This window comes from Lagenorhynchus albirostris, chromosome 10 (genome assembly GCF_949774975.1).
Source record: "Lagenorhynchus albirostris chromosome 10, mLagAlb1.1, whole genome shotgun sequence".
Taxonomy (NCBI): domain Eukaryota; kingdom Metazoa; phylum Chordata; class Mammalia; order Artiodactyla; family Delphinidae; genus Lagenorhynchus; species Lagenorhynchus albirostris.
In genome coordinates, this window is record NC_083104.1 from 67,347,526 (window position 1) to 67,367,038 (window position 19,513).

The following is a 19,513-nucleotide window of genomic DNA, read 5'->3' on the forward strand; positions in this document are numbered from 1 at the left end:
ACTCTCGTCATTATACTATCAGAAGCAGTGTGTTCCCTTGAAGGTTCCTTCCTCCTTCAAACTCCCAGTTTCACTTGGCAAAATCAGTTATTTCTTTGCTCACTGGGTCCCTGGGAATGAAGATGGAGTAGAAGTGTGGCAAGAGTCATGGACCTCCATGTCTTAGAGCACGGGTGTCAAGGAGGGTTTAGGGGTATCAGCAGAGGGGTTTGGTTGGACTAGGGTGGGTGAAGGGGTGAAGAGGGGGCAGGCCTGACTGTAAACCGGGAGGGACAGCTCTGGACGGTAGTCTGGGTGGGGTGGTGGGACTCACACTGCACGTTCAGCTGCACCTGGGCCTCGCGGGGGCGCACGTTGAAGCCATTATAGCGAGCCGTCTGGCAGCGGTAGGTCCCACTCATGTCGCGGCTCACACGCTCCAGCCGCAGCTTCCCGTCCGAGGTCTCGAGGGGCAGCCCCGAGGGCAGCAACGCAGCGTCCTTGTCCACACGGGACCAAAGCACAGGCGGCCGCGGCTTGCCCCGCACCTCGCACTGCAGCTCGGCGGGCGAGCCCTCGCGCACGGTCACCACGGCCTTGCCCTTGGGCACGCTGATGGTGGGAGGCACTGCGGGGCAGGGAAGAGGTAGGAGCGGGGTTAGAGCTTCCCCTCACCGCCCCCCCCCATCCCCCAGCCTCTGCTCTGGGGCTCCTGCTTCCCTGCCACTAAGTGCGAGCCTCCTTTCCCATCCCCGATGTTCCACAGATCCTGCAGTATCTTCAAAGCAGAACTCCCCTCCCCAAATCCTCTCCACCTCCTGGGTCTCTACCTCAAGGTCTCCCAACTCAGAAAGAGTGTTGAAGTCGTCCAGGCCAATTCTTTCTATCCCCTTATCCCCAACATTACTAAGTTTGGGGGATTCCACCTTTTATTTATTTATTTGGGGGGGTTCCACTTTTTAAATAGTTCTGCTAAATATCTTCTCCCTCAATCCCTTCCTTCCTGCCTACTGGCCCTGCTCTAGTGAAAGCCTCCATCTTCTCTTTCTGGAGTGTTATCACAGGTTGGTAGTCTGTCCCCCAACATCCTTACCCTTTCTTCCAAAGTGAAAGAATATCTGGGCTTTAGCAGGACACACAGCCAGAATAAAGACTGTATTTCCCAGCCTGCCTTATGGCTAGCTCTGGTCACGTGACTAAATCCTGGCCAAGATGGTGTGAGTCTTTAAACGGAGAGGCAGTGCCTCTCTTCCTCCCTGCAGGCTGGAATGCAGACTGATGGCTGCAGCTGGCACTGCCATCGTGGACGAGGGGGCACATGCTAAAGATAACAGAAAAGCAAGACAAGATGGAGCCTGGGGCTCTGAGGATTTGGTGGAGCAGAGCCACTATTCCAGCCTGGACTGCTCACTCTTACATAAAGAAGAAATACACATCTAGCTCATTTAAAGGCACCATTATTTAGGTTTTTTTCTGTTATTCACAGCCAAACCTAATCCAACCCAACACATTGCCCAAATTAAGGGTCTTTTAAAGACTTCCATGGGTCCCATCCCATATCACATCAAACAAATTAAATGTCTACATTAAATATAAATCGTAAATAACTCTACAAGGCAAGCTGAAGTCCAGTTATCTAGTTAGCATAATTTATACTCTGTAAACATTTATACATTTATTGGCTTTAATTCTGCAGTTTTCCCTTTGTATTTTGGAGCCAGTTAATTTTAATTTATTTTTCTAATTCTAAACCGTCTCCACAGGTCCTTAAAAAGCTTCTATGTCCTAGGCATCAAGCTGACGAATGAAATGAAGGAAATGGCCCTGTACCCCGCTGATTTCCCTGTTTCTAAAACACCCCAGCTCCCAACCCTTCTTTGCCCCCACAAGATAAAGGGCTGTCCCATTTTGAGGCCATACTGCCCTCAGGTTAAAGCTCAAACTCCTTGGCTCTTCTAACAAGGCCCTTGTGCTCTGGCCTCTGTCAACCCCCAGCCTCATCTTCCTTTCCCATCCTGTGTTCCAGCTGTGGGATCCACTTGTAAGGAACATACTTCCTGGACACAGCAAGTCTCATACACCTTGGGGGGCTCCCTGTCCCTCCTCTCATGGGCTTGAGCATGAGCAAATGCTCACATGGAAAATGGCTCCTCTAAGAAGCCTTCCCTGATGACCCCGGGCAGCCTGGTACTCCTCTTGTGCCCCCAGATGCTCTGCAGACCCCACCTTTAGCTCCTGAGTCTTATCTAAGGTTTGTCCTTCCTTTTCCTCCACCTTGCCTGACCCTTCTACAACAGGTCTATCTCTCTGTCTAGGCAGTGAGCTCTGATGATGGGGCTGTGGCATTCGTGTCTGAGTCCCCAGCTCCTCACCCCAGACGTGGCTCTGTGATTTGCAAAATGGATTTGTGGAATCTGTGGAGGCCTAGTCCACTCCCAAAGCCCAGCTCAGGTCTGTCTCCTTCTGGAAGCCTTTCCTGACACCTCCAGCTATGCCTGGCCTCTCCCTGTTCAGATGTCAGGATGGGAAGAGCTTCCAAGGCCATCTGGTTCAATGTCTCATAGAGGAGAGACTGAGGCCCAGAGAGTTGAAGAGGCTTAGCCAAAGTCAGCCAGCAACTCAGTGCAAGGTACTGGGGGCTGGAGATGAGATTCCAGAGACCTTCTCCAAAGTCACTCCCTCCAAACTCTTGTAATTTTCAAAGTGTAAACCCTTCAGGGGTGGCTGAGAGCAGGTTCTGAAGTCTGGTTGCCTGGGTTTGAATCCCAGCTCCACCACTTATTGATGTGTAACCTTAGGTAAGATTCTTAAACTCTCTTAGCCTAAGTTTCCTCATCTCTAAAAACTGAAGATGAACCATCTACCCCATAAAGTAAATCATGAAGGTGAATGAGATAAATATAAAATCATCAGAACACATAGTAAACACTCAGTAAATGTTGGCCATTATTTCATTATCGTTATTTATTATTATTGGAATAAAGACCCAAATCCTCTGCAAAATCTGGCCCCTGCCAACCTCTCCACTCTCATCTCACTCTATTCTCCCAGCCACACTCTCCTTCTTTCAGTGCGCCAAACGCTCCATGAACTTTCTTGCCTCGGTGCCTTTGCATATGCTGATTCCTTGGCCTGCTTTTCTCTTCCACCCTCCCTTTGCTCTCCTTTGCCTACTAAAATCCTGCCTCTCCCTCAGATCTCAGATCAAACCTGCTATCTTAGGAAACTCTTTCCTGACTCTCACGCATCACAGTTTGCAGTGATACATTTATTTGTGGGATGATCTGAAAAACATTTGCTACTAAGTTCAATGTGGCCTGTTTTGCCCACCACTTTACTCCAGTGCCTAGCATAATGCCTGGCATATAACAGGTGTTCAATAAATGCATATGGCATGAACAAATGATATCCTCCTCACTGTGGCCTCCCTTTCCCAAGCTGCTGCCCCCACCTCCCCTCTGTGGGTCTCTCCAGCCCCCTCATACCTCCCTGTTGCCCCCCTCCAGCTGCCCACCTGTCTCAGAGGAGATGTTGACCTCGACGCTCAGGTCGGGCACAGGTGCTCCCGGGAAGGAAGCCACACACAGATAGGTGCCGTAGTCGCTGAAGTGTAGGTCAATGAGCTCTAGGCTGCTGGTGACAGCGGGCAACTCAGGGTCATTGCGAGTCACCAGCAGCCTCTTGGACATGCGTGCTGGCTTGCCATTCTTGAACCACTGGTAGGTCACCTTCTCCTGGGGCACTGCATCCACATGGCATGACAGCTTCAGGTCCTGGCCCAGCTGTATGTTCTCGCTCTCTTTGATCACATCTGGGGTGATCTGGAATGTGGCATTCTTCATGGCTGTGGGTGGATGGGGAGGGAAAGGTGGCTGGAGCTGGCCCAAAGCCAGGGTTCCCTGTCTCACCACCCCCACCCAGATGCAGCTTCTACCCTCCAACTGGCCTTCCTGGAGTTTGGGGGCTACGATCCCACTCCCAGGAGAAACCATCACTTTTTCTGCTTGGAAATTGTTCTCCTCTCTCAGATGTGTTTCCAAAAGTTAAAAAAAAAAGCTCGCTGTAGAAAAGTGGGTTTAGTAATCAATACAGCCACTGTTGACCAAACATACACTATGAGAGGCCCTGTTCTAAGCACTGTATGTGGGTTTCCTCATTTAGCCCATCCCACAATCTTTGAGGGAGGCATTTTATTTTCCCTATTTTACAAAGGAGGGAAATGAGGCTCAGACAGTTTAATTCACTTGCTCAAAGAAGTATTGGTAAATAGCCAATCTTGAATTCACACTCAGAGCCTGTGCTCTTAACTACTACGCAGCTTTATTTTTATTGTTGTTTTAAACCCAGAATATACAAAATACAAATTTTGGAAAGAGGCACCAGAATGTAACACTGGTTCTATCTAGAGAAAGGGACTGAGGGAAATTTGAGGGGAAATTCTTAATTTGCCCTTTTGTGCTGTTTAGCTCTTTGCAACAAGTTTGTGTCATAAAAAAAAGAGACCAATACAATCATTTTACATGCAATTACATAAAAATACAGAGTTTAGAAAGAAAATGGTCTGGCCTCCTTTAAAAATCTAAAAATTGTTTTATGTATGCCAAGAGTTAGACAGAATTCTTAATATTAGGTGCTCATTGGAAAGGACTCTGCTACAACAGCCATAAATCAGGACTGGGCTGAGTGAAGCAGGCTGTATGTCACCCCGAGAGGTGACCACAAGTATTTGATGAAAATGGCAATTTTATCAACCCAGGTTTTAAAGGGCATATGGATCAGGTGGAGAAGAACAATCTTCTGATGGGAAAAGTACCATCAAAGGAAACAGTAGTCATTAGATAACCACAGTTTGACTATTATCTTTCTCACTACTTAATCATAATTAAGTAAAAAGTCATAGAGAGCTAGCTTCTCTTGGTGAGGAGAGTCAGGGAGAGACTGGTCAGTGACAGATGAACAAAGAAGAGTGTTCATCAGAAGATGCTCAATTGAATTTGACAGAAGCTGTACTTTACTTTCAAGTGCTAAAGAGCTGGAAACAAGCCTAGATCTTTAAAAAAAATTTTTTTTAAATAAATTTTAAAACAACCACCTAAAGCTGCACAAGCAGAAGAATTTAAAGTTTCCTCCTTAAAGCAGAGTAGTAAAATCAAGATCTTATCGAGCAGCTAATGATAATTACTGAGGCTGAAACTTAGTTAGGAAAGTATTTGTACTTCTTTATATTGTGCTCCAAGTTTTAATCATTTTTACATTTAGTAATTATCTTTATACTCACTGAAATGCTTTGCTAATAAAGATTTACATATGAGGTATGTGGAAATGTGTGTTATTTTCACTTTAATTCTATTAATCATGTAGAAACCATTGTACAGGGAGAAAGTCAGGAACTTTCTCTTAGAGTCTGGAATGTCCACATGTAGCTTTTTGCAGCCTCAGTTTCCCAGTCTAAAAAAAAACTAGGTAATCAACACCAGCCCTTCCTACTTCTTGGGTTGTTGAGGTTATATTTGAAAATGTATTGATTGTAAACTGTAAATAAAACTTCATGCAAATTTTAGTCCTGCCATCTGCTGGCAGACACCTGAATTGCAGGGAAATCATAGTGCCTGGAACCTGCCTTCTCAGCCTACCTCCCCTACCAAGGAGAAGCAGACAGGCGCCTTTCCCATTTCAGTTCCCAAGGTACAGGGACCCTGTCTGCTTCCCAAGTTTCCTTCCACCCCTCCGGAGCCACGTACATCGCACCAGGAGGTTGACAGTCTTCTTGGCAGGGTTGCCCACATTGTTGGTGGCTGTGCAGTTGTAGTAGCCAGAGTCTTGGGCCTGCACTGAAGGGATGCTGAGGGTGCCACCCTGGGCCAGGGCACCCAGGGGCAGTGGACCTGGTCCATGGGACCACTGCAGCTGGGGCAGAGGATCACCGCCTGTCAGCAGACACTGTACCGTCACATTCTCCCCAGGGTTCACCACCAGAGTTTCGTTCACAGACAGCTTCAGGGCTGGTGGTGCTAGGAGGACAAGAATGGGGTCTTAGGGGACCATGAGGCAGGGCCAGATGTGGGGGAGGAGAATCAGGGAGGGAATGGGGGCCAGGGAAGGCCTGCAGGGGGAGAAGGGAAGGAGCAGGCAGGAAGGAGGAGGGGAAACACTCGTGGTGATGTGCTTGGAGTCTTGCATGAGGTGGGCACCACCTCCTGGTTGAGGACTCAGCCCAGGTGGGAAAGGGGATGGGCGGGGAAGTGCCTGTACCCGTGGTGTTGGTGAGCCAGAAGGTGACGGCCTTGTCCGGGATGCCACACACGTTGCGTACAGACACCTGGCAGGTGTAGCTGGCATAGTCCTGGGGCCGCAGGTTCTTCAGCTTCAGGACCTTGGTCTCCCCCTGGGCAGTGACCACTGGGGTGAGGGGCCTGCTTGGGTCTCACACACATTCACCAAGCACCAGAGGCTAAAGCAAATTCCTATTCAGGACTGAGCCTGGGGTGGATGGCACACTCCCCATACCCTGGGCTTCCATGGGTCTGAGGGTGTCCTGGTACACACTGGTCAGGACCAGGCCTCAGTTTCCCCATTCTAGGAAATGGAAGGGTAACGAGGGAATCCTGCTCTGTCTTACTACCCATACAAATATAGGGCTGGCCCTACAGGCCATGGCTACATGTGGAGTTCTGACAGCCACCTAGGAAAGCTGCCTCTGAACACTCTCTTGCAGGATGGCTTCATCACCATCTCCTAGGACTGCAGGAGAGCCATGGGAAGTGACTCATCTTTCTACCCCAACTCCTGCTGTGCCTGCCCGTCGTTCCAAAGACCCTGACAGCCAGCAACAGGCAGGGATGACTTGTCTGCCCCAGGAGGTGCCTCACCTAACTGGCAAAGTTCTTAGAGGACATGTTGCCTTGAGGACTCTCCTGTCCTCACCACTGCTTCCTGACCTTTCTGTCTCAATTCTGTCTGCCCCAGGTGGTCTGAAGCCCAATCAGAATGCTTGCTTCTGATGTCAGAAGAAACTTGTTGGAGTAAGGGCAGTCCCTGGAACTCCAGATGGTGAGGCTTCAGCCCCCCTGGCCCCCTCCCTTGTGGGGTGCAGGAGGAAGAATGTGGGGTGAGCCATGAGGAGACCAAGCCAGCTGCCGCCCATCCTGACCTGGGTGTAGAGGGGCTCATAGATGTCGACCCCATTGTCCTGGCTGTGAGACAAGGTGTCCAAGCCCCGCTTCCAGATGAAGCGGGCAGGTGGGTTGGAGTTGACCGTACAGCGCAGGAACACCGTCTTCTCCTGGTAGAAGTTGCCTCGAACATCGCTCACTGTCTGGTGTACTGTCAGCACTGGCTCGTCCAGGTCTGCAAGGGCACAGCCCCAGTGGAGTCAGATGCGTGACCCCCTAGGTGGAAGGCTTGGGCCCCTGGCAGCTCTCAGGGAAAATTAAGCTACCCTCATGGGATGCTTCCAGAGAGCAAGATGCTCTCCCAGCCCTGCAAGCTTGAGCAACCTGTCAGAGGCAGGGGACTGGATGTGTTGGCTTCTCAGCAGTCCCGCCCCAGGGACCTGCATTGGCTGGGGGGTGGGGAGGGCGGGGGTATGTGTGTGTCTATCTTCACCCTCCTATCATGGAATGGAGGAAGCAGCTGCACACTGGAAATCAGGCCATGCCTGCCAGACCCTTCCAGCTGCAATAACTTGAGAAACGACCCTCAGCCCCAGGGTTTGTCAGGCCCCTGGGTGGCTGAAGGGGGACAGAAGAGAGGGCCTGGGGTTCCACCACTCTATCAGGTCCCACTTGGGGCAGGGGGTGTATTTAATGGATAGGTTCATTGTAGATATTAAGATGGTGGCAGACAGACCTTTGGGCCTGGCCCCACAGCTTCTGGTACCTAGGTCAGCCTGGATGGCACAGAGGCGGATGGCAAGAAGGGAGATAGCCTCTGAGTGGTCAAGGGAATATCCGTGGATGGCAGGCAGGGACTGAGGGCTTCCCATTCAACCTGTAGCAAGGACTGAGGGGTGCCTGGTCCTGCAGGTGTTGGGATAGGGAAGTTTCAGAGCTTCCCTGGGACAAAAGCAGAGACATGAGGTACTGTGGGAAGGACACTGGACCATAATGAGAAGAGACCTATGCAGTGAGCAAGTCACAAGCCTTTAGTCTCAGCTTCTTCATCTGTAGAATGGGTATAATCCAACATGTCCTGCCCTCCCTGACCACTTTGCAGGGATGCTGCAAGGTTCATATGGGATTAAAGATAGAGATGGGTGAATGGTATAAGGTAGTGCACATCAAAGGAACATCAGGGATGCCCTTCTCTATCCCGGAAAAGAGAAAGTCTCTACCGTTGTTCTCCACGGAGGTGCCACTTCTCTACCCTTCTCCCCACTCCTCCTTCCCAGCCTGAGCCCCCAGAAGCAGGCCCCTGGCCCGGGTACTCAGAGGCAGACCCGACTCACACTGCACGTCCACCCGGATGGACTTGATGGCAGGCACGCCCACGCCGTTCTCAGCCTTGCAGTAGTAGCGGCCGCCCTGCGTGCGCGCGATGCGCTCGATGCGCAGTGTCTCATTGAACACCGATGTTTCCTGGAACTTGTCCGACGCGCTGCCCGCGGTCTTGGTCCAACGCACCTGGGCCAGCCAGGCAGGGCAGAGTCAGATCGCACAGAGGGGGAGGGGGAGGGGGAAGGGGAGGGGGAAGGGGAGGGGGAGGGGAAGGGGAGGGGAGGGAGAGGGGAGGGGAGGGGGAAGGGGAGGGGAGGGGGAGGGGGAGGGGGAGGGGGAAGGGGAGGGGAAGGGGAGGGGAAGGGGAGGGGGAAGGGGAGGGGAAGGGGAGGGGGAAGGGGAGGGGAAGGGGAGGGGGAAGGGGAGGGGGAAGGGGAGGGGGAAGGGGAGGGGGAAGGGGAGGGGGAAGGGGAGGGGGAAGGGGAGGGGGAAGGGGAGGGGGAGGGGAAGGGGAGGGGAGGGAGAGGGGAGGGGAGGGGGAAGGGGAGGGGAGGGGGAGGGGGAGGGGGAGGGGGAAGGGGAGGGGAAGGGGAGGGGAAGGGGAGGGGGAAGGGGAGGGGGAAGGGGAGGGGGAAGGGGAGGGGAAGGGGAGGGGGAAGGGGAGGGGGAAGGGGAGGGGGAAGGGGAGGGGGAAGGGGAGGGGGAAGGGGAGGGGGAAGGGGAGGGGAGTCCCCGCCCACCCCCATACTTTTCCACGAGTGCACATAAGGCATACACAGGCCTGCAAAACTAACCCAAACAGCCTCGTGGGAATGCACGCTGGAGGTAGGACCTCTCAGTGAAGAGCCTGGGGAATCTGGGGTCAGGTGGAAGAGGCTTTTAAAAAGGCAGTATGTGCAGTTGTCAGCATCATGGATTTGCGGGCAAGTTACCCGACCTCTCCTGCCTTCCTTTCCGCATGTGTAAAATGGAAATATTACTCCCTTCCTAGGCTTACTGAGAAGACTAAATGAGTATATAATTCATTCCTGGAAAAGTAAGAATTTGATTAAATTTTTGTTATTCCACTTATTAGCTTAGTGGCCTTGGGTAGGTTACTCATCTCCTAGCTTCAGATTTCTCATCTGTGAAAGAGGTCTATGTGATAGCCAGCCTCCACCATGGCCCCCCGTGGTCCCCACCTCCTGGTATTCACACCTTTCTGTACTTTCCTCCCATTTTGTACCAGGGCTGGTCTGTGTGACCAATAGAATTTGGCAGGAGTGACGGTGTGTCACTGCTGTTCTCATCTCCTCACCACCCTCAACTCTACCCTCATGGACCCAGGGGTTACAAAACTTGGGGAAGGCTACATGCAGTTTCAGGACATTCAGACGTAGATCAGAGGGTGCTTTGGAAAAAGAACAAGACCATGAAAATGTTTTTGCTTTTTGTACTTGACATTTTGCAGTTTTACCATGATTTATCTAGATGGAGTTCGTTTACAAATGCTTAGGACTTGGTTTATCCATCTGAGAGTTCATACCATTCTTCAATTCTACAAAATTCTCAGGCTTTATCTCTTTAAATGTTGCCTCTTCTAAGTTTTCTCTAGTCCTTGTAGAATGCCTAAATTTGTTACAGCTTCTCATTCTATCCTCCATGTCTCCCAACTTCCTTTTCACATTTTCCATCCCTTTGTCCTCTCCAGACTGCATTGTAGCTGATTTCCTTGGATCTATTATCCAATTCACCAGTTTCTTCTTTAGCTACTTCTATGGTATTGAGGCCAAATTTTTCTAAAGACTATTATTTTTTATTTCTAGGATTTCTATTTGCTTTTTTCCATATCTTAACTGATCAGGTTTTATAATCTCCCATCTTATAGATTCTATTCCTTCCATTATCTCTTTAAACATTTTAAACACATTTATTTTAAAGATCCTTTCATATTGCTCTATCATCTCTGTTTTCTCAGATGTGAATTGTTCAATTATTTGGGTCTATGGACTGGCTCTCCTGGCACTGTATTTTTAGATATGCTTTAAAATTTCACCCCATGGGCTTGTATTCAGTAGGAATTATCTTCCTCAGAACTCCCACTTGGGCACTGACAGACCTGTCTGTGGTGTAGCTTTATGGTTGCCTATGCCCAAGATATATGCATTCACAGGTTTCAACCAGTTTGGGTATTTTTCGGCCATGCCCCGCGGCATGTGGGATCTTAGTTCCCTGACCAGGGATCGAACCCATACCCGCTGCATTGGAAGCACAGAGTCTTAACCACTGGACCGTCAGGGAAGTCCCAGTTTTTATATTAGTTTCTCAGCTTAAGGTCTCCTCACCACTTGGATAGTGCAAGACACAGACCGGATTAGGGTTATTCCCTCATAGGTGACTCTGTTTGCACCCACACCCTGAAGCAGAAAGTCTGCTCCCTGCTGTGACTCTGGGCTATGGGGCAGAGATCTTCTGGTCCCCATTCATAGGTGGTATCACTCTTACCAAGCTTCCAGCTTTAGGTAAGAAGTCCAGTTCTAGCTCCAGTCATAGATGGGCCTGTGGCCTCAGCGCTTACCCCCCATGTGTGTATTAATACTACTACCCCTGAGGTGAGTATGCAGTTAAGTCCCTCAAAGTACCAGTTTCTTCAGCTTTTGCTCACTACCATCGCTATAGATTTCTTCTTCATTTTAACCATAGAGAGTCCCTCTCTCTTGCTATTAGTTTGGAGTAGGGAATTCCATGCCCACTCATTCTTCCATCTGACAACAAACTGGGCTATGGGATGATACTTGCTCCACCCCTAGACTGGATGCTCCATGACAACAGGAACTGCAGCTGTATCCTCAGGACCCATCACAGTACTTGGCACATAGCAGGTGCTCAATAAATATTTATTGTAATGAAATGAGCAAAAGGCACTAGAAGGCATTTCAGGACAGGTAAAGAGCAGTGGCTAAAGCAAGAAGGAACAGGGTGTATTTGGACAGGTTCACTGAAGACGGGGTGTGAGGAGGATGGCCGTGGGACACCAGACAGTACAGGCAGGTGGGGGCTGGATTGTGGGGGGGTCTTTAGTTCCACCCCTATGAGCCTGAACTGGGTCTGGTAGGTAACGTGGAGTCATCGAAGGTTTCTGAGCAGGGGAGTGATATCATGTAGCAGGTCTAAGGATGATGATTCTGGGAGCAGGGTGCAGGAATGGATTGGAGGGGGAGATGTAGGAGAATGGGAGGCCAGTTAGAGTCTACTGCAGTGGTCCAAGGGACAAGGCTAAAGGTCTGACCTCAAGGGGTAATGAGGAATAGAAGGAGACCCATGCAAGAGACGTAAAAAGAAAGGCCTCAGAGCCTGGCTAGGTGTGGGGAATGATATGCGGCTGAGTCAAATATGAGCCCAAGGGTTTGAGCCTAGGTAGCAGGAAGAATAATGAAACTACAAATGGAAATAGAAAATGGGTGCATGGACTCACAGCCACAGCCACAAACGACTCCTACACGTGATGCGCAAGGGGACACACACAGATGGCCAGTGCAGCCTGAGGGAGAGGTGGGCCAGCTGCCTCCCTGGCTTTAGGGAGCATCATGCCTAAAGTCACACCTCTGCAAACACCAACCTGAAGACTGGCAGCATTGTTTACACTTCCAAAAAAACAACCGTTAAGAAGGAGCAAGCGGTGATGATAGTTTCAGTTTGAAAAAGTCTTTAGGAGTTTTCTTGTCCATCTGCTTGTCTCAAGACCAAACCTACTAAAGCTGTCCCTGTTCCCAAAATTGTCCCCCCAAAAAAGGATTTTGCAATCACTGTGCTTCCTAGGATCCAATCAAAACCTTTTCTGTTGTTTTAAAGGTCACCGCAGCTCGCCAGCAAATTTTACCCATCCCTCCAGCCCACCCTCCTGCCTCCACCTGTCAGCTCTCAGTGATAGCCAGCCAATACTTCCTGCCTGAACCAAACACTTCGTCTGGGACAAAATTCACCCAGATTTTCCAGATCCGCATCTTCTGTTACTTTCTAATAGCTTTGAGTCCCTTAATGTCAAAAGTGTGGGGCTTGCCTACCGGAAGCCCCCTGAAGTAGGAGGAAGTGTACCAAGTTACAGAGAAGGCTGGTTCTGGATGTGAATTCTGCTCCCACCCTCACAAGAGCTGGGCACCTTGGGAGTTTACCCAACCTCTCTGAACCTCGATTTCCTCAGCTTAAAATGGAGGCCCTGATGCCTTCCTCACAGCACGGTTGCGAGGCTCCAAAGAGAAAATGCTGGAGAAAGTAACGAGCACAGTGCTTGGCGCGTGGTCTGCCTTCAGACAGTGGTTGAAGGTATATATCTGATAGAGCGTCTGCTCAACAGATACAGGGATTGGACCGGAACTGAACAACTGACATTCAGTTTTTGCCCTCAGTCATCAATAGTTCCAGGTGAGTAAGCCCACAGCTTCTAGCCCTTCCCCACAGGGTTTATTTTCCAGCTATTTCCCCAGCCCCAGGCTCCTGTCTTCTGCTGACGTGTTGCTGCCTGTCTCTAGTCACAGCTCCCACTGCCTCTTCTGATCCCAGAGCGGGGTGGGGCAGGAGGGGCCTGCTCAAGCCAGGCCAGGGGCTTACCTGGGGCCGAGGGTGCCCGGTGACAAGGCACTGCAGCACCAAGGTGTCCCCCTCCCGGATGGTGTAGACGCGCTCACTGATGTTGTCCTCTTTCACCACACACGCCTGGCCCGCGTGCACGATCTGAGCCTGGGCTGGAGCTGGCGGGAGATGGGGAGGTTTAGACGGGAGGCACCAAGGCCAGAGGGGGTCTGAGGCTCCCTCCTGAGTGTGTCAGGGGGAGGGGTCAGCCCAGACTTCCCCATGACATCCCTCAGAGGCCTGATGCCATCGAGCTCAGGAAAGAATCCTCCTAGGGCCCCGGGCCAGACCAGAAGGGCCAGAGACTCAGGACAGGGGCAATTCCTCCCCATCCCACGGCCCTTGCAAGAGATCTGTGCTCTTCAATGAGCTGAGGACTGTGAGGGGGCTTTGTAATCTGTGCAGAGTGGTTATCACCCAGTGAGGATCATGTCTTAGCAGCCCCCTGTCGTGCAGGCTGCTGGTGCTCTGCCCAGCTCCCTGTATCTGGCAGGTGCCTCCACTCCCAGCTGCTGTGTTAGCTGCTAGGCACGCAGAGCTCACCTGCCCCAGGGAATTGCCCTCAACCAGTGGGAGCTGCCTGGACCAGACATGCCTATAGGAGGTCATCCCTTCCCCAATACATACACACCCCAATGACTGGTGGACATGATGCAAAAGCCCAGCCACCTTGCCTCAAGCTGGGGTGACCGTGGTTCTGTTCATGCTCCAGAGGCCCCCTACCCCACCCCAGGGAACAGGCTGAGACTAAGTCAACTAAACCACATTTTCACCTGGCTGTTTCCCTTGTCCCCTTTCAGTTGGTCCTTAGAGCACTTTCTCAGCAAATCACTTGCCTGAACTCACTGCCACCAACCATCCAAGGCTCAACCTTCAGCGAACCTAACTAAGATGGCCCCCAGCCCCAGGGACTGCACGTTCCCCTCACCCAACCGCCTGTTACTTTTCCCTCATTGCTCTCTGAACCTATGCCAGCCTCCTCTCCAAGGGAGAGAAGTTCTCACCGGGGGCCTGGAAGCTCTCACAAGACTTTGGATCCTCCCTAACCTCTCTCACAGTGGCCAGGGCTGGGATCTGACCAGGGCTGGGGGACCAGAGCTGCGATATGGCTGGGGGACCCAAAGGGAAAATGATTGAACCAGAAAAGTTCATGGCCCTCCTTCAGTGTCTTAGTCCCACTGTCCTGAAGGCAAACCAGCCCCCAGCCCACCAGTACTTGGGCTCTGGGAAGGAGGGCAAGGCCCCCAATTTCAAACCTGTCTGCTCACATATGAGGATGGAGGGAGTGGAGGCAGGAGAGCTAATCCAGGGCACGAGGGACACAAGGGGGTGAAAACTCAGTCCTTGCCCTAAAGAGGTGCAGGGAGGTGAGATAAAACCTTTTCATAAAATGTGTAATTTCCTCCGGGAAGCATTCCATGATTGACCTACATCCTCCCTCCTTCTGTATCCATCACTTTTCCAGTGCAACAGCAAAGCATCAATCTGCGTGTCTACCAAATTCAGCATTCTTATCTTTCTGCCTACCAGACCATGAGCTTCACACCTCGGTATCCCCAGCGCAAAGCCTTGAATATAGCAGGTACACAGTGAACACTGAATGAATGAATTTATAGGAATATGCCATGGTGAAGTTGCTAAGCATTGTTAAGAGAGGTAAAGAGGAGGTGAGAGGAGAGAGACACCACTGTCTGCTGGAGAAAGAATCACAGAAGGCTCTATGGAAGAGGCAGCTTTTGAACCAGCCCTCAGAAAACAGGGGGGCTTCCTGCAGGTTGATAGGGCAGTTTTATATTCCATATTACCCGGGGTAAAACACTAGTGATTTTTGGACCTTCATTTTCTCATCTCTAAGATGGAGAGAATGCTACCAACCCTGAGAACTCACACGGGTGGATGTGATCATCACACAGGATAAATGAGAAGTGCTTAGTAGAACTCTGATGTGTTCTACTATCACCACAAATAGCACCTTAACAGAGTCTTTCCAACCAACACTGATGGGACAGTCATGAACTCATTACAGAGGTGGGTCCACAGAGGCAGCCAGGGCACACATCAAGAAGTTTGCGGGGCAGCCATCTGGGGGGTGATGTAGGCTGTGTTTAACCATGAGAGTCTCTGCAAACAGTGGCAGCTGCTACCAACCCAGAGTCTGAGTGTCCAGTCTGGCTGCCATGGAGGAATGAACCTAGGCTAGTTGTCAGGAGACAAGCTGTGTGACCTTGGGCAAGTCACACCTCATGGGCCTCAGTTTCCCCACCTATAGGAGGGGAGTGTATTAGATGACTTCTGAGGTCTTTTTTCAACTCCTACTTTCTATGAATTTTATAAACAGCACGTGGGCCCTGTATAAGATGCACCCTGGAATCTAGGGAATGGGTCTGAAACTATCATTCCCTGCAATGAAAATGCTTTGGAAAAGATAGCCATCTGTGGCCAAGGTCCTCAGGAAAAAACCCACCAATGTGTGATGTGTGTGCCAATTGTTGATAAGCCCAGAAGGCTGCATGGATGTCTGCAAGAGGCCTGGGGTGCCTCTCAACAAGGAAGACATTGATTTAACAGGCTCCAATGGAAGATAAGCTGTAATCTTGGACACTGTGGCTTGCCCGTAGCCAGGCAGTGTTGTAATGATAGACACTTTGGTGACTGATAAGGAATACTGAAAAAGAGCTGGAGAGCTGGACTTTCTCAGGGCCTGGCCAGCCCAAGCCAGAAAAGATGGGGCCTGGCCAGCAGACACAAGGCCTCCGGCCACCTGACAGGTACTCTTCCTCATTGGACATTGGGCTATGAGCTGGCATCATGGGTGATGACATCATTAAGATTATCTAACGCCCTTTAATGACATTAACTCCTGAGACTATCCCACTCTAAAATAGTAGAACCACTTTGGAAGAGATTTTGGCAGCACCTACTCAGGCTAAACAAGGGTCCACCCCATGATGCAGGAATTCCACTCCTGGGTATGTACCCGATAGAAATTAGTGCTGTGACAACCAAACAATAGGTCCAAGAATATTCATAGCCGCTTTAGTCATTATAGCTAAAAACAAGAAAGAACCCACATGTCCGTCAAGAGCAGCAAGGATGAATAGATTCTAGCACATTCATACAATGGAATATTACACAGAAGTGAAAAAAGAGCTACAAACAGACACAACAACCCTGTTGAATCTCACAGCACAATTTGAGTGAAAGAGCTCAGACATAAAAGAGGAAATAGTGTATGATTTCATGCATTTGAAATTCGAGACTGGAAAAACCAACCTTATAGTAACAGAGATCTAAACAGTGGTGGCCCTTGGGTGGAGGTGGGCGATTATTTACTGGGAAGGGCACGAGAGAAGTTTCTGGGGAGGAGGTGGGATCCCATCTCGTGAGATGGGAATGTTCATAGTCTTAATCTGAGCGGCTGTTACACGGGTGGATGTACACGTAAAAATGCATCAAGGTATTTGCTTAAGATTTTACTATATCATGTTACACTTCAATTAGATTAAAAACAAAAAGAGCACCCACCCCCGCTTTGATGGCATTGTCTGTTGATGTTACCCAGCTTCCTCAGTGGACACTAACCATTACAATTACCCACTCCCTCTACTCTGAGTCCTACCTGAGGAGCCACTTCCCATGGCTGACTTCTTCCCGGTTCAGATTTGCCTTCTGGTGCAAGTGCTGCCTAATTGCAAAGCACTCAGACCCCCTTGGCATAGACATTCCAACTTGCCCGTCACCCCCACTGAGTTTCGTTAACATGAGTCAGCCTTCCCGACTCTGCTCACCCCTGGAATGGCTGGAACTGCTTCTGACCCTAAACCAATGGAGATCCCACCAAGTTACAGACTCCCAAAGGGGTTCTGTCCCACTGAGCCTCAGCCTCTCACTCTACACACCCCAGGAAGTCACTACCAGCGGCAACATTTTCTGATTCTAAAGGCAACCAGCCCAGGGCCTGAGTCAAGAGGCACCATGACATAATCCCTTCATTCAGTCTATCAAACAACAAAAGCAGGCCGCTGCCCTGGATGCTAGAGAGACTGTCATGAAAAGCAAACAAAGACCAGCTCTGAGAGAGCATTGTTGGGGAGATGGATGGCAAACAAGGAAACAGAAATGAACGGATGGTTTCAGAGTGTGTTAAGTGCTAAGATGACCCTAAAGCAGGGCGTCGTGAAAAAAGGAAGAGTGGGCGGAGAAGGGATCTGCTGGAGAGAGGTGGAAAGAGCAGACAATCTGGAACTAATTTCTGGCTCTGCTACCCACTAGCTGGGTGACATTGGGCAAGTTACTTAACCTCTCTGAGCCTCAGCCTCTTCATTTGTAAAATGGGAACAATAATGCCTTCTCCCAGGGCTAGTGTGAGGGTTGAATACAATATATGTAAAACATCTGGCCAAACAGTATGTGTTCTGTCAACAAATGACAGCTCCTGAGATGATTAAATAGGAGCAAGAGGTGGGGACAGAAGACCACCCTCTGTGGCCCCCTCTATATCTCAGGGGTGGAGCCGCTCAAAGCAGACACTAAACCATTAGGGATGTTTCATGAACGTGTTCAGAGTTCATGTTGAGGACTGTGCAGGGAGTCGGAAAACCAGAGGGGAGGGATGGAATGGAGCCCTTTCTGAGCGTCCCTCTTACACACTTAACTCTCAGAAAGTTACCTTGTGACTTTTAGCAAGTTATTTAAGCCGTAGTTTTCTCATTTGTAAAATGGGGTTGTGGAGAGGAATAAATAAGTAAACTCAGGTAAAGTGCTTAAAACTGTCTGGTACACAGTAAGCCGTCAAGCATGTCAGCCAGCATTATTATTCCGTAAGTGATCCTGCACTCCTCTTAAAACCCCACCTCCCCAGGGGACTGCAAGGCCTTCGCACGAAAGGACGATGTCTTATCTGCCACAGATGATGAGGCCTGATACATTCCTGGGGTCCACTGTATATTTGCAAGCTCCTTGCCTCAGTTTTGAGAGCCAGAAAGGGCACGTCCTAGTTAGCCTCCTTTGGCAGAGAAGGAGACTGAGGCCTGGAGAAGGGAACACCCTGTCCACTCACAGACACAGGACAGTAGCAGAGCTGGGGCTCGAACCCAGGCCTTCTTCCCACTAGCTTGGAACTCAGCTCACTGCCCTCCACGGACTCCACTACCCCCGCCTTGTGTCACTAGGGGAGCCCTTTGCAATGCGTGCAATGCATATTCCCAGGCCCATGCAGAACCACTAGCCCTGACTCTTCAGGGGCGGGCCTCAGAAGTTGTATTTGTAACACGCTCCCTTTGAATTTCAGAGGCACTGCTGGATTTGTTTATCTCTGCTTGACGCCACGTTGGTGGATAGAAAATAGGAAGGATTGTGGAACAATTTCCCTGCTTCTGGCCTATGAGACTTCTGCTATTTCACTCTCCCAATATTTAGCAACAAACCCCATGGAAAAGGAAAACACTGTCTGCCAAACCTGTGCACCATAAAATGCTCACAGATAGCCCATCGCCAAATAAGGATGCTGCATCTTCTCCCTCTCAGAGTCTCAGCACACAAGAGTATACTATTAAAGGCCCTGAAAAGTCCTGCAATAAACACATCCATGTAACTTGGTTTAATCCAGTGCTTTCCACTTGACCATAAAGCTCTTTCCTAACAGAGCATAATGGCTGTGGAGCCAAGTAACATTCCCCTCCCCAGCCCCTTGGTTGAGAGTAACCAAGCGGCATGAGACATGTCACCAATGAGGCAGCATCCTAAGGAGGGCAACTGAGCAGAAATGGCAAGTCCCTGGCAGATGCTTCTGGTCTATCCGCTCACTCCTTTCTACCTCCAAAAGTGTACACCCCAAACCGTAGGTAGGGGTGGGGACTGCCAGCACCCAGGAGGCCCAGTGAGGAAGCCACAAACTCTCAAGGACGCATGTTAAGGCAAATTCCAGCTTGCTCCGTGGCCTTCTGAAGAGAATTCTCACTGGAACCTAGAAGGGGAATTTCATCAAGGATCCCCATCCCCCATCAGAGACTTTTCTCCCCAGCTGCGAGCCAAGGGGGTGGGGGACACTGGCAAAGTACACGAGGATGCAACAGTAGGATGTGGAGCCAAACAAGGCTGACAGACAGCAAAGGGAATGAAAACCCTTGATGAAAAGCCCCATCACATCAGCTTTCCTGCAGCTTTCCTCCCCACCCTAAATTTTAAAAGGTTAATCATGACCAAGTGGGATCTGGTGTTCTGCTTCCCCCTCCTGACTCTTTCAGGGGAAGTGTGTCTGCAGGCTGTGGAAACTTCCAGACAGAGCAGAGTGGTGGGAAGGCAAGGAGAGAAAAGAAGAAGGGGGTGCTGCCGACTCCCCCACCTGAAGTTGGTTCTATCTCCCAGTTACTGGATGGCAGGGCAAGTACCATCACCCTAACCACCTCCTGGAAGCATCACTGAGTGTTCCGGGCCAGGCCATATGGAAACAGAATCTGTGGTCTGGTCCTACCTTCTATCAGATAGTCATT

At 50.4% G+C, this 19,513-nt stretch overlaps 1 protein-coding gene across 1 annotated transcript in view; it reads right to left on the reverse strand.

The window, feature by feature from the left end:
* Positions 1-19,513, reverse strand: part of MDGA1 (MAM domain containing glycosylphosphatidylinositol anchor 1) — a 53,487-nt gene that overhangs the window by 11,796 nt on the left and 22,178 nt on the right. The window contains exons 2-8 of the mRNA XM_060164166.1: positions 13,002-13,141; positions 8,426-8,600; positions 7,130-7,326; positions 6,232-6,364; positions 5,721-5,990; positions 3,494-3,823; positions 314-607 (exon numbers count right to left, since the gene is read on the reverse strand). Of these exons, the coding sequence (XP_060020149.1) occupies positions 314-607; positions 3,494-3,823; positions 5,721-5,990; positions 6,232-6,364; positions 7,130-7,326; positions 8,426-8,600; positions 13,002-13,141 (1,539 nt within the window). The remainder of the gene's footprint in view (positions 1-313; positions 608-3,493; positions 3,824-5,720; positions 5,991-6,231; positions 6,365-7,129; positions 7,327-8,425; positions 8,601-13,001; positions 13,142-19,513) is intronic.